At 46.5% G+C, this 14,578-nt stretch overlaps 1 protein-coding gene across 1 annotated transcript; it reads left to right on the top strand.

Annotated features, from left to right (window-relative positions):
- The first annotated feature begins 2,744 nt into the window (after positions 1 to 2,744).
- On the top strand, positions 2,745 to 6,883 carry LOC128795421 (protein FAM162A-like). The gene is made up of 4 exons (XM_053956153.1): positions 2,745 to 2,877; positions 4,746 to 4,851; positions 6,037 to 6,145; positions 6,776 to 6,883. Exons 1-4 carry the CDS (start codon positions 2,745 to 2,747, stop codon positions 6,881 to 6,883), a joined length of 456 nt encoding a protein of 151 aa, XP_053812128.1.
- The last annotated feature ends 7,695 nt before the right edge of the window (positions 6,884 to 14,578 follow it).

Genomic DNA, 14,578 nt, shown 5'->3' with positions numbered 1-14,578 from the left:
GGTCAGAGGACGCCTGGGCAATGCCTGTAGAGCTAGTCAGTGCTTTCTGTATTGTCCAGGGCTTGCTCAGGAGTTGGGTCCAGCTCCCCTCCTGGCAGAGGGATGCTGAAGGCAGAGGAGATGGTGCTTTAGACCCAGTTTTGCTAATTCTGTATCTCTGAACAAGTTGTTACTCCTATTCAATCAACTCCCTACACGTGATCTTAATGGTTATGAAATACTGGCTGCACTTTTGTGCACTGATGAGTCACTGATGGGTATCAAGTGATGGCTTGGTGTGGGGAGTGACTGGATGAGCCTCCTGCTGTAGCCTGGGCAGAAGGGATGTGCACTCACTGAGATAAGCACAACACATCTCTAAGGAGATCGAGGTTCATCAGACTGCTCACAAGTCTACCTTGGTCCAAGAACATTCTGCATCTCTCTGCTGTTCAGAAAGGGATCCAAGTTGCTCTGGACCAGAGGGAGATCCACAGTGTTGAAGAGAAAGCTGGATTTCCTAACACAGAGGTGTCTATAGCTTTCATGCACTGCAGTAAAACTCAGCCTGTCATTAAGCATTCATGGTGCCAGACAAACAAGTAAAATTCAGGAACAAGTAACTGCCTTTGTGGTTTTGTGAGGATCTCTGTGTCTTTGCACTTCCAAATGCTGGCATAATAAATCCTGAAGTGCCTTTTTGCTCACAGCAGACATGATTAATACAGCTGTTAGCTGGTGTGTCTACTAGAGGAAACAATTGGCAACTCCTAGGTAGATAAGCAACAGAGGCCTGCAACCCCCACAGTTTTCTCCCCTTTTGAGAAATTAAGACATAATATAAAAATGTTCTTTTTTATCTCTTCAAATCCATAATCAGACATGACATAAAGCACAGTCACTTCTGCAATGAGTATTTTGGAGAGTGCCTGTTAGAGTGAAGATGCTCTAATGTTCTGCACAGCTGGAGCCCCTGTGGGGTCAGGCAGGTCCAAGTGTGACACAAGCACCAAGGCAGCACTTCCCATCCACTGCCCACAGCCCCTCCTGCCCTCCTGGGGACTGAGGGATGTCCAGATGTACAATGCCTTTTTTCACTCAGCAGCTCTTCCACAAGATAGAAGGGAGCTTGTGGGAATGCTCAGGCATGCTGGCCATAAACTTCAGGCTATAAATGCATCTTTCCTCATACCCATTTTACCACAGGGAAATACTGAGCAGGACACAAATATTCTCTCTGACTTTACCAGCTTTTCCTTCTGCTTTTTTTAACATAATCACTTCCACTGATTTCTTCTTGTTTGCAGGTCTTGTTTGCAGCTGGAAGCTCAAAACACTATTTATTTTCTGTATGGGTTCCTAATCTGGAAATGGATCTAATTTGCTTTACCAAATTACAAGTGAATTAAGATGAACACATTGTTCTATGCCTGGATACATCACGGTGCTTTCATGAAAGAGGAAAAACCACGTCTGTCACTGCTGTGATTTTCTTCTTTCCTCAATATCATTAACTCCATGTTCCCAAAAAATATAAAACATCTCCATAAATGATGGTGTTTTTTCTTGGGGCAGAAGTTGAGGAGCCAGAACTGCATCTGTTTCACATCTTTCATCCTTTCAGCCCCTTAAGACTATCTCTGCCCACACCTGCAGTACTCTTCCCTTGCAGTCCCCCCCATTGCTCTTAGACACATATTGATTATCTGCAATATTGCATTTGATAGTATTGCTAAATAGTTCTGAAAATTTTCCTTTCAGCAACTGCTTCTTCACATTTGAATGGAATTTTTTTCCCTACCTGTAAATCAGCTTTAGGGCCTTGTATGTCTCAAGAGAGTAAATACCCCACAGCTCCAAATGAAACAAGTATGTTGCATTTCCATTTCCTGACCCATCAGGAAGAATTTTGTGCAAAATGCAGGAGAAATGTCAAAGTGATAAGATAGCATTGGTTGTGGTTCTTTCTCTGGCTAGAACATAGTTGGTGTTATGGAAAACACTCAGCACTATCCAGACTTTGTGGAGGGCAAATACTTTATAGGTATCACTATATTTCAATGACAATTTTACTGACTGACAAATACTACATCAGCTGAGGTTTTTGTTATAATTTCTTAGTTTACTGTTTTAAACTGAAGCATATGTGAAGTACATTTCTTTGCTAGGAAAGTTTGCAGTCTGCATGTGAGATAGACTCCCTATACTGCATTTATAGGTACAGACATCATCTTTATTTTCCTGCCACCAAACCACATTTATTCTGAGATGCAGAAAACACTGCTCCTTTTCAGAAAATCTGTTTAAAGCAACTGATTTGCAAGATTATTTTGTAGCTGAGAACAATTAAGAACTCTAACAGCTTAACCAGCTGTGATAATTAGCACTCACTAAGCCTGTCTTTGGGGAAATACAGAACACTATCTTATTTTAGTTCTTCCATAGTAAGGACTGAGGAAATAATGTACATAACCACTGTTCTCCTGAGCAGCTCCTTGGGATGGGAAGCTTGGAGCAGAGTCGGGGTTGGGTGTGAGCTGCCACAGTGGTGATTTCTGCCCGCCCAGCTCCCAAGGTGTGTCATTTTGGTAAACACAGGTGATAAATTTAACTCTTCACAATGTAAGCAAAACCTGTAGTCAATTAGAGTGGAAGTGCATGCTACTCCCTTCTTACAGGAAGGGCTATTTTTACTTTAATAAGTCCCAGAAGCAGCCTCCTGGGCTCCTGCCCAGGCTGGTGGGGCAGTGGTGGTCCAGGGCAGGATGCTGGGGAGGCTGCTGGGGCACAGCCCTGGGCTGTGGCAGCGGGTGGCTCAGCTGGTCCTGTGCCCCACCAGAAGTGCTGGCAGCAGAGCAAAGAACTCCCAGGACATGGCTTTGCAGATGGCTGATCCAGGTGGGTAGAAAGCCTTTGGTCATTGTTTCATGCTGCAGCACAGAGGGAAAGGGTATTTGCAGGAGAGGGTAAGAAAATGACCCTTATTCTCAGCCATGGCTGAGTTACTGCAGTGCTTTGTCTCCTGGGGCTACAAATGCTCCTGGGGCAGGGAGCACACCCAGAGCTCTGACCAGCACAGTGCACAAGGGTAAAGCTTTTTCTATTATATAGCTGTTCTCTTATGGCAGCAAATACCAACTGATACTTCATGTCAGGGAATATGTCAATTAAAACAAATAAATGTTCCTCCTCTTACTCAGCTGCCAGGTCTCCAGAGGAGGATCAGTGCATGTCTCTGCACGTGCAGGGCTCATGCAAGTGCAGGACTTACTTCCCTCTGCTTCCTGCTCTGCTCCTTGCCAGATTACAGCCACGGCTGTGTGTGCTTGTGCCAGACAGTGGCCTGGATCATGAGGCAGGGAGCAGGCATGGGCTGCTCCCAGATTAACAAGGTTCCTGGTATGGACACAGTTTCTCTTCTTAGCCTGCAACACTACTTTCTTGGCTGTGCCTTTACAGACCCCTCACCCTAGGAAAGTTGGGCTGCATGGGCCTGCCTGTGCTCCTGTGGGATGGCTGGGGGTCTCCAACATGGGGCTTTGGTCTTGTCTTCCTTGGGATGGAGCGTGTGCTTTTAGCAAGTGTATTGCTTGCTGCAGATTTGATTCTGGCACTCGCTGATGTAGCTCTCCTGGTCTCACTGCGCTTTGTGAGAGAAATAGGAGAAGCAGGAGACTAAATTTACCTGGGCCAAGATTTACAACTGGGATTTTTCAGCCGCTTACAAGTCCTGGCATACATGAGCAGGTCTGGGGCCAAGGCACTTATTATAATTTCACCATCTCAACACAGGCAGGAAGAGATGCTCTCCATGCCCTGTTCTGTAGCAACAGTGATTTCCTTTCAGCTGAGTACCAGCAATCCAGAAACAGGCAGGGAGTGAGGATGCTGAGACCAGAGACATCTTAATGTCCATCTCTTCCTGCCTATCCTGATTGCAATTGGACATTTCCCAACCCAAGTCCCACGTTTGCAAGCACAGGGCATTGTAGTGTGGCTTCTTGGGTGCACCTACCTGGATGTAAGTACTGGATGAGCAGTCTCAGCTGCCTTGCAAAGACCACTTGTACAGGTGTTCACTGCAAAAGGCGGGGCTTGAGCTAGCCATTGCTTACTGTCTTTTTCAGGGTCTCTCTGCCACGGTCCTTGTTGTTGCCTGTTATTGGGCTTGTTTCCATCAAGAGGAGCCAGAGTCCTTTTCTCACTGTGCTGTGGGTGACAGCATGCAAATGGCATCACCCTGGTAGTCTGATGGGGTGTAATATATCATCATTAGAGTGCAGTAATGTGGTACCCAGCTTGCATGAGAACAACTGCCAGTCTCCCACCAGGCTGCATTTTAGCAGACATCATCTCTCCATCAGTGATTTCAGGAGAAGCTGTTGAGGAGTTAGCTACTTGTGCTGCTGGCAGTTTGCTTAACTCACTAGTTGGGCCATTTAAAAGCACAATGCTCACAGGGTGAGATGATGCTGTGGGCTCGGGACTTCAACCCCACACCATTTGCCCTCTTAATCAGGAAGTTTAGAAGAGACTTTTAGTTTTAAACTACCAAAATTAAAGGGAAGAAAGTCAAATTAAATAAGCTGCAAATGTAACAAAGCACTTCACACCAGCTGCTGAGTTTTTTTGACGTTAGAAAGCACATTTAGCTTCCACAGAATAGAAAAGTGTAATTTTAAACTTTCAATCCTTTTCCCTCTGTACCAACAGCTCTTTTCCCTTTTTGAAGCTTAGCTCGTTGCTTTGTACAAAACCTCTTACAGGTAAAGAAGCTTTCAGAAATGACAGAAGGCCTACAAATTTTGATAAAAAGGTGCTAGTATGGTCAGGACGCTTTAAAAAGGAGGACGACATTCCCAGGCACATATCGTAAGTGGACCTGTCAGAATGATTCTTTTGGCTTTGAACACACAGATGGAGACCCCATTCTGCATTACCCAGAACTGTGGTCTTGTGGGGGTTAGTGCCTCCCCCATGCTGGTGTCCAAAAACAGCTGTAAATAATTTTAACTCTTGTAACTTTTTGTCATTCCCTGTGAGGTAAACTGGGTTTGCTTATTTTAGTTATCACAAATTTCAGACTAAGCTGAAAGTGTCTTTGCAAGACAAGTGGCTTTGAAAGTCAGAAGCCACCATGATAAGATATCATTCAGTCTGGGTTTTTACATGCTTTTCTAGGTTTTATTGATTAGTGGTTAATAATGCTGCATAAACTTTAATTAGAAGCTGGGGCTACATACAGCTTTGGTGACAGACTTGTGCAATGAGTCCTTCCTGTATGGGCTGTGGTTTCACCTCCTTGTTGAGATATTTTGTTCAAGGATTGTCACTCAGTTTTGGAGTCCTAATCCTTCTGACATCCTGGGTTCTCCTCCAGCTGTCCTTCCCCTTGCAGGTGTGAGTAAATCCATGGCTGGATATAATTTCAGGGATGGCTCATTGCCATGCTGCAGTTTCTTGAAAACATGAATTGTTGCTTTTATGCCAGGAGTTACTCATGGAATGTGGTGGACATTTTCCAGTGATGGATGGGGCTGTTCAGCTGCTTGGGAAGAAAACTCCTGGATGGTGCAGTTGTGTGCTCTGACCCAGTCAGCCTCCCACCACGGGCAGATGCTTGTGGGGCTGATGCCTGGCAGAGGCTGTGCTGTGATAGGCTTTTAATTCCCTGAGGGTGGAATTGCCTGGCTCTTGTGGCATGGCCCCAGTGTCTCCTGGTTCTGCACAGCACCCAAAGGTCGCCCCTTCGTTATTATAGTGGAAAGACTTTCCCATCCCTGTCATTTTACAGGCGTTTACTCTCTCACACAATAAAAGAATACAGGAGAGCAGGAGTTTTTAATCCTATTATTACTGATGATTTTTAACCTAAATCTTTTCCCCACAGGCTAATTTTTACAGTTCTCCTTTAAGCAGCTGCAGAAAGAGAAGGCTGAATGCCATTGTACGTTGACAGGAAGTAGCTGCAAGACTTGAGCATTCATTACCCATCTCCCCATGATCCCATTTTACACATGCTGCTGCAGAATGGAAAGTCTGCTCTGTCCTCCACAGGTCTGAGGTCCTTGACACTGCAAGGAACATTGCCAGGATAAAGGTTTGCTACATCATGATTGCACTGACTGTGCTGGGCTGTGTGACCATGATCATCACAGGCAAAGAAGTGAGTATTGTTTCTGAAGGAACTGGTTCACTTAATGTATGGTCTACATATGTTCTTTGGAAACAAGCACCTGGGTGACAGATAGGTTTGTGAATATGTACACATGAGCAATGTATGCACAAGATCTGTATCATCCCTCCTCCAGAGGAGACACTGGCATTGGAAAGCACAAGCTGCTGATTAATGTATTGCTCCTGACCCATGCTGCCATAAACCTGTGCAGTGCAATGCTCTATATGACAAAGGTAATGGAATAGCTCAGACAGTTGTCAAAGGAACCTCGTTCTGCCTGACATCTGTCAGCCATGAGGCTCCTGTGGTCCTGCCTGCCTGGCCTGGATGCCACCATGGTCACCAAGAGCTGTGACTCTTCTCCCTATCCCACCCCACTGCTGGGTCTCCAGTTTGACTTGCAAGTCCCGATGCACCTGTAAACAATTTGCAGTCTAATTCTCCTGCTAATCAGAGCTGCAAATGCTGAAAATGTGGTATAACAAGGAAACAGATTAACTTCCATCACTGCAAAATATCAAAAAGGACAGTGAGGTGTCAAAGGAAGTGGTGCAGATGTGGGGAAATTTAGTGGTGGCAAATGTATGCATGCAATGATTTCCACCAAATCGTTTCCAGGCTGTGAAGAAGGATCAGACTCTGCTGAGGGTGAATGCAGAAAAGAAGGCCAAATGGAGGGCTGAAGTGGAGAAAGGTCAGGAGGCAGCTGTCAGGAAGTCACAATGATTTGGAAGAGATTTATTTTAACATAAGGAGTTAAGTGATTTGCACATGTGGCATATGGATCTGTATTCCTTTAACTGTTAAGAGCTTTTTCACTGAAACTCTCAGAGCAAAGAATCCACTGCTTAAAAACTGCTCTGTTCAAACTGGGAACCCCCTAAGGAAAATAACTGCTTTTTGTGGCTTCTGGTCTTTGGCATCAGGCCCAGCTCATATACAAAAATCTCTTTTAAACTGCAAAGTGTGGAAAGGACAAATGCAGGACTCCCCAGCTCAGGATCAGCTTTTCATGGTGCTGTTGGTGTTCAGGTCTCCTCACAGTCAGGAAGGACATGGCCCTGCATCAGGGAGCATCACATTCTGTGCAAGGCCTCCAGGGCAAACAGCCTTGGCCAAAGTGACCCAGAGCAGGGGGAAAAGCAGTCTGAAATATGTTTTGCAACTACAAACCTGTCAGTTATCTCTCTGTCTCAATCATCTTTGAGCCTGCTGCCATCACTGTCCCCTCTCCCTTCCACCAGCACTTCTTGGGACGCTGTGGCCAGGGGAGAGGGAGGACATGAGCATGAAGAGGGTCTGGGAAGATAGAAGAGCATGAACAGACCCTGATGACTGATTTGGGCAAAAAGGGCTTTGGTCCAGAGGAGATGGTGGTGGTGTGGAGTGGCTCCTCTGGGGCAGCCCAGGGAATCCATGCTTGATGCAGGAAGCCTGGCCTGGAGACATCTCTTGTCCTGTAGCACTTCACTGGTTTTCCCTTTCATCTTCTGCTACCAATCATTGTCATGAAAGTTGTCTAGCACTTGCTTAGCTGTGATTTTAGTCCAGAGTAATTGTTAATACACGGTTTGCTAAAAGTGAATTATTTTTAATCATCATAGTTCATTAACTCATAATAAAACAGCTGTCCAATTACATCTAAAACAAATGCATCTCGTCACAGCTTCATTTAGAGTGTCACCAAACTCTCTGGGATGATGCTTAACAGATGGGAGAAGTCCTAATGAAATATTGAAAATTACATTTTCACAAAGTGACTTAACTTCAAGACAGGCCCCAGTTCATGCCTGTGGGTGCTGATCCTCTGATTGCCCAAGTGTCACATGTAAACCCCTCAAGACCTGTAATGCTGGCTGGTGGAGCTGGGTGTGCAGCATGGAGTCCCAAGGAAAACAGCATGGTAAAACCCAGCCAGTCTGACCCCAGCTGCTACAGGAGATGCTGTAGCCATGCTCAGCCTTGGGGCAATGTCCTGAGCATCATACTGGCACTTGGCTTTTCCGAGGTTTATTACTTGGAGCAGTCACACTTGTGCTCCAGGGGAGTTTGGAAGCTCCTGCTCAGGTCTCTGCAGTTTATTGTGTCAAAAATCACATCCATTTATTGCTGAAGTGTCACTGTACAAACAAGCTGCTGGCAAAATTGGGCTGTGGCATTGGCAGGTAGGCTGCAGTGGTTGGGCTCTTGGATTCCATCTTCTGTGCCTATGTTTTTTGGGCAGTTTTTTCCCTCTGGTTCTTCTTAGGAGCACTTCTCTCCATGCTGCACACCTGTTTAGGGTCAGGGGATGTTACCTCTGTCACATCTCCAGGCTCGCAGTCCTTGTTTCTGACTCACAGCCCCATGCAGTATAGTTCACCAAAAGTGATGTCTGATCCCTGTAGTATTCCTCACAAAGCACATCTTGGAGAAGTGAAATAATGGTCTAGGACAAGAGAGAGAACACGTCTCTGCTGAGAAGGCACTTTTGCTTCACAGGTAATATGGGCTCTTTCATTTTATATGACCTGGTTTTCTTGGTTTGTGCAGTAAACTGCAAGAATTACCTCAAAGTTAGTGCTCATTTGGGGATAAACTAAAAGAGCTTGCTCAGTCTCTTAGATTTTTTTTTTTTAATTCTTAAATGACTTTCATGTGCCCTTTTTCAGAAGGTGCGTGTAACAATTAAAGGAATCATTTTGATGCTTGTAAACAAATCCACATCCATGTTCTGAGCTTCCCTGACTTAAGCAGGAAAAAAGGAGATGACCATAGCAATATGTAAAGAACAAGAAAATTAATTGTGACTTGTTCCAGTCTCTGCTCTGCACTCCCCTCTGCCTAGGAAAAAACCTGCTGCAGTTGTGAGCTATTATCAGACCTTCTTAAACAGCCGTAGGCTCTGCCTACAGTGCATAAAGCTGCCACATTACACATAGTCACTAAGAAAAAAATCAATTCTTCCTCCCTAAGCCACTGGGAAAGTATCTGAGTGACCAGATGACCCAGGTGCTTTTGGGCTCTAATAAAAATCTATGACTATTATGTAGGGAAAGATCCTTTACCAGTGCCTACATCATTATTCATTTTAATATCATAATACTCCCCCCAAAAAATCAATTGGACTGACCTCTGGCTTGCACTTGGTTAGTGGTGGGTGGCTGCTGGTGTAGCATAGCCTCAGCTGGAGTCTCCCCTGTATAAACTGGACATGCCTCCCCAACAGTGGGACTTATCACTGCTTGTTAAAATCTGTTTCCATCTGTGTCTGCAAAGTCCTTTGACTCTCCTCTTGAAAAGCCTCTAATTAACACAGAGTCCTGAATGTATAATTGGCTGATCCTCAGGACCTTATAGTTGTGAGTTTCTTTGTTTTCCCTCCCATCTGAATTGCTTCAGTGTCACACCTGATCCTCCAGGCATCTAAAAAGGGATGGGAGGTGTTATTGGCTAGTAGCTATTCTTCCCTTTTTAATAAGGTGCCTTGTGTTTTGCCAGCCTGGTCCTGAGGAGAGGGGCTGGCTCCTTTCTGAGGCAGGGGATAGAGCTGAGAATGTGCTGGTTTGCTGTGGTACTCAGAGAGACCAAAGGTGAGTTCTTTCAACTCTCACCTCCTCATTTACTGCTCTGTATTTGTAGGGGGAAGGATTCTTCTTTCCTTGCAGGACCTTTTCTGTTTTAATGAATTCTTGTATGGCAATGGTTAACAATGTACTGGTGGTTGGTGCCACAGAGATTTGAATTACAGTAACAATTACTGGGGAAGGTCTTCTATAATAGCTGGGGTTGATCTAATTCTGCTTCCATTAAAACCAGTGCTGCAGTTCCTCCTGGCTGTGGATTAAGATTATCATCCATGACTTTTTGAAGTTTCAGTGATTTCCAGAGATTTAGCTTCCCCAGGGAGTCAGGCTGCTGCAGGGCAGAGCTGGGTGCACTGAGCTTTCTTCCTCCCATGTGGTGAGATCAAGCTTTTATGGGAGGCTCTGCATCATGAGCCTCCCAGTATACCAGAGGAAAAGAGTCTGAGCTCAGTCAGGAGATCTCAGTCCCTTCATTTTACCTTGTTTTGACCTTCTCAGGGTCAAAAATAAACCAAGTGTCTAGTGACACTTGCTTGTTTTAAGTCTAAATGCACACAGCTTCAGCTTCCAGGCATTGGACATTGTCTTCCACATGGAAACTTCCAACCCAACTCTTCCCTGTGTGTTACCAGTCAGCCCTCAGCTGTTTGCAGTTGTATGACTGCTATGCTTAAAAGCACCTCGAGTTTCCAACCATTGCCTGGTGGGTATCATTGGCTTACTGGCCAGTTAAGTGATTGACACTACAGTGAATTTATTCCTGAATCAAGTGATTTACTACATTAGTAACCCGCTCATAAACAATCCAAATGGATTGCTTTTGTTTGTTTTAGCATAGAATCAATAATCTAGTACTCTTTGCAGAAAGAAAGGATGTAAAAGCTTCCCAGATTTTACTGACTGCCCTGGAAAATTAAAAAGCACTATGGCTATACATCAGAAACAGGTTCTCCTCTGTCTGTGGCCAAGGCATCAGCACCTGCATGAGCAGAATGGCCATATATGCTTGCAAATCTGCTTTTATTTCTGGGACTGCCAAGGATCAGTTCAAAACAGTTTCAAGGCTAAAAGTCTCCTCTGGGTGAGATGCAGTGATGGTTTGGATCTGTAAAGCGACCTGCTCCTTCTTACAACAAAGGTCTTTACAGCTTGGAGCAGCCTCCTGATTTCTCCCTTGCTCAGCATCATTGCAGCAAGTTAAGTGGTGGCTGCTGCCACCACTGGCACTGGGATCCTCATGACCACCACGATTTCAGAGCTGGCTTAAACACCACTATCCTGCTTGGATTTGGCATGGAGTCATTCTAGCCTAGCAGGAAAGCAAGGCCAGTGTTCAATAATTGGAATTAATTAATGAATCATTCATTAACACATTGAGATAACATGAAAGCAATTTTCCATGGTTAAGTAGCTTGATGATTGTTAGTGCTGTGTGATGTATTGCAAAACCTCTCTATATAATGCATAGTAGCTCCTGAAGGGCGCTGAAAGGACCTGAGTATTTAATTTCTCTGCTCTGTTAAAGGATCCACACACAACTTCCAGCACTGCATTAGTCAAGCTGGCTCCGCACCTTCTCTGTGCATGCAAGAGCTTTTCCACATGGAAACCTAAACCTCACATCTGCCTCTTCCTCTGCAGCAGTGTTCCTCAGTGAAGGACCCAAACCTTGAGCTACCTGGGCAGGGACTGCTGTTTGCTGGGTGTGTCACCTCCTCCTCACCATAGGGAGGAGGTCAGTCTGGAGCAGGGTTTCAGAGGAAAGAGTTGGGCTCATTCACAGCTTATGTATGTTCTGCAGCATGAGCAGAGTTATAGGAAACTGCTGGTGAAACTGCACCGGGGCACGGAGGGATTCTCATGATGGTCTGCAATACACATCCCGCAGATGATGCATGGTCCTGTGGCTTTTTCTTAATGAAATGGGAACCAAAATAGCCGAGTGAATTACAATTATTCCTAATGGTTCATTTTTCATTTTTCTCTGTATGCAGAATGTGTGAATGCAAACACAGCTCACACAGAGCTCTATGAATTGCACCCCTTTGCGCTGAACTTCTTGTCCCCCACAAGCAATTTTATCAGTCTAAACATTGTCCTGCAACAAATTTCTACCAGCAGGGTGTACCAAGGACATCCACTAAGGCTGTAAAGATGTCATTAAAGCAATGGTGCTGCAGGGGGAATGGAACAATCTCCAGAATGGTCCCAAGTTGTTTTAAGAAGCAGAAGAAACTGTGAAAGGCAGGCCGTTAAATATCCCAATATTTCAGGACTCTAAGCCCCAGGAGAAGGCAATTTTACTTGACAAACAAGCATTAATGCAAAGCAAAAACACAGCTATTGTATGTTGTTCTTTCCCACTCATTTCTTTTTTTCTTCTCCTCGGAGCACGTGGCACAGGGGATGCTGTGAACTGGGGACTGCTGGGCACCCACTGCTGTGGTGTGAGTGCATACAGATCCAGTGGGATGCTGTGGGGCTGCCAAGGACTGCAAAGTGATACCCTGCAAAAATAGGCAAAGTATCCCATGTATCAGCTCCTATAGTGTTGAGGGTTAGGATTTTTCCTTTTGTTTCTTTCTCTCAGGGAATTTTCTTCTACTTATTGCTGAGACAAATAGGACCGGTACTTAAGAGAGACAAAAGATATAGCCAAGGAGAAGGGAGAGAAGTGCAGCTGGCTGAGGGGCATTCTCTTGGGAAGGGCAGAGATACCACGAGATTTGGGCTGGGGGGAAGGGGAAAGGGCAGCTCCTCACTTTCTTGCTTTCGACATTGGAGGGGAGACAGGCTGCGGTTGCTCTGGGGAGAATTCACCTGCACTATGGGGTTCTGTCTTCTGCTGTCTTCTTCTGCCGTGAGTGAAACTCTGCTCGTGGGAGCAGCCATTGAACTGGGACCTTATTAACACCCGATCTCACTGGAAGGGACCCTCAGCATCCACTCAGGTGCCTCAGGGAACGCCCAGGACCCCGAGGCCCTTCCCCCTCTGAGGGAGCCTCTCCCGGCCGTGTTCAGGAGCCGGGCTGTGCTGCCCAGCCCCTGTTCCTGTGCCACTGCTCCGGGTGTTTCACTGCACTGTAACCGCACACCCTGCCCAACAGGACACCCCGCGGCTCCTGCTACGGCTGCGGAGTTTCCGATACATTTTGTTTGCCGCCCTGCCCCGGGGTGTGCCCATCTCTGCTGCCCCAGCTCCGCTCCGCGGTTCCTGCCGCAGCCATTCCGCCATCCAGCCCGGCCGCCATCACCGCGTGAGGGAGACGCGGCCGAGCTCGCGCCACAGCGCCCCCTGCAGGCGCGGGGGAACCATCGCAGCCCGCCCGGCCGGGAGCCAGCAGCGCCCCTGCTGGCCGTGCCCGGAACTGCAGCCAAGGGGAGCTGGGGCTGGGTTTGCTGCGGCTGCCGGCGCTGCTGCTTGCGCTGTTACACATATACATGCTATTCTGTTATCTTTGCCTGAAAACCCCTTAATTTCAAGGTTATAATAATTTGGAGGGAAGGGGCTCATATTTTTTTCCATTCCGATGGAGGTTCCTGCCTTCCTTGGCAGATGCTTATCTTTCAAACCGAGACACACAGCCTCTCTGGTATCTCAGGGTTAGGGTTTGCGGACTTTTTAATCTACTTGCTTCTCGTTGTCTTTGCTGAATGCACCTGGGAGAGATTTTGAGCTTAGTTCAGGTGAAGTCCAGGTGTCTGTGGACTTCCATGAGTGACAGCTGGATGTCTCCTGCTACTGGGAGGACACAGGTGTCCTGCTAACATACATCTCCCCAAAGGCAGCTGATTCCCTTCCAGTGCCCTTTGCTGTGGGCCAGACTCTGTCCTGGCACCCAGGCGTTCTGCAGCAGATGGTGCCATCCTCCCAGAAGCCAGGCTGTGACAGCCCAGCTGCTCTGGGGCTCCCAGGGCAGCATCAGCACAGCCACCACAGATGAGTTACAGTCCCATGACCCAGGGCTTCCTCCTGCCCATGGGGTGACAGGGCTGGGAGCAGAACTGGCTGTGGGAGCAGTGGAATGTCACAGCCTTCCTCCGCCCAACCCACCGGCACAGGCAGAAACTGTGGTTCGTCACCCTCCCGACTTCCCACAACACATGGACTCTGCAATGATAATCAGGTGGGACACTGGCCTTCTTTTTGAGAAGTTCTTAATGTACAGTGACTACCCTAGGGATGCTATTCCTTTGGAAGAACTAGGACAGAGTGTTTAGCAGAGCAGCTTGAGCCCAAATATTTTGTTTTGCTTTAATTAGTCAGAGAAAAAAACTAATAACAACACCTTCCTCAGCAGTTCCCAAAGTGCACCAGAAAGGCAGTCAGTGCCATGCCATTCCTTTTCAAGGTGGAAAGCAGCGCTGGGAGCAGCGCTGCTCTGAGAGGGCATAAGGGCAAATGTGGACTGGCATAGGCATCACCCCTTTATGTGCTCTAAAAAGAGCTGAGGACTTAGGATAACGAGGTTTAAGGCCCATGGTTTGGGATGCTGGGAAGGGGTTCTCCATCACCCAGACACCTGGAGATGCTGCTGAACTCTGCCTAAGACCCGGCTGCAATGGCCAGCCCCTGCAGGGCTCCCCTGGGAGTACTAGAAATGGTATCACTAATGAGTGGTGGTATTTACTGTAGAAAGTGTCTGTGTGCAGAAATATTCACAAACCTGGAAGTGAGATAGAGGAAACATCCCAAATGTGGCATAGAAAAGGGATAGCTTTGCCCCCTCTTCATTTGACTCCCTCTTCCCTGTTAAGAATGTTTTCATCAAGAAGAAAATGTGTTTTGAGTTGCTTTTACACATCAGCCAGGGATCTGAGATTTCAGGCAGCCTCCTTTACACACTTCCAGTCT

Source organism: Vidua chalybeata, chromosome 14, assembly GCF_026979565.1.
Source record: "Vidua chalybeata isolate OUT-0048 chromosome 14, bVidCha1 merged haplotype, whole genome shotgun sequence".
NCBI lineage: Eukaryota > Metazoa > Chordata > Aves > Passeriformes > Viduidae > Vidua > Vidua chalybeata.
Note: the sequence above shows the minus strand (reverse complement) of the source record. Positions and strands in the feature narration are given on the sequence as shown.

Excerpts from the sequence above, each read along its gene's own strand:
- LOC128795421 (XM_053956153.1), top strand. The coding sequence starts at position 2,745 with ATGCTGGGGAGGCTGCTGGGGCACAGCCCTGGGCTGTGGCAGCGGGTG. Across the intron at positions 4,852-6,036 it reads GACATTCCCAGGCACATATC|GTCTGAGGTCCTTGACACTG; the intron begins GTAAGTGGACCT and ends TGTCCTCCACAG. Across the intron at positions 6,146-6,775 it reads TGATCATCACAGGCAAAGAA|GCTGTGAAGAAGGATCAGAC; the intron begins GTGAGTATTGTT and ends AATCGTTTCCAG.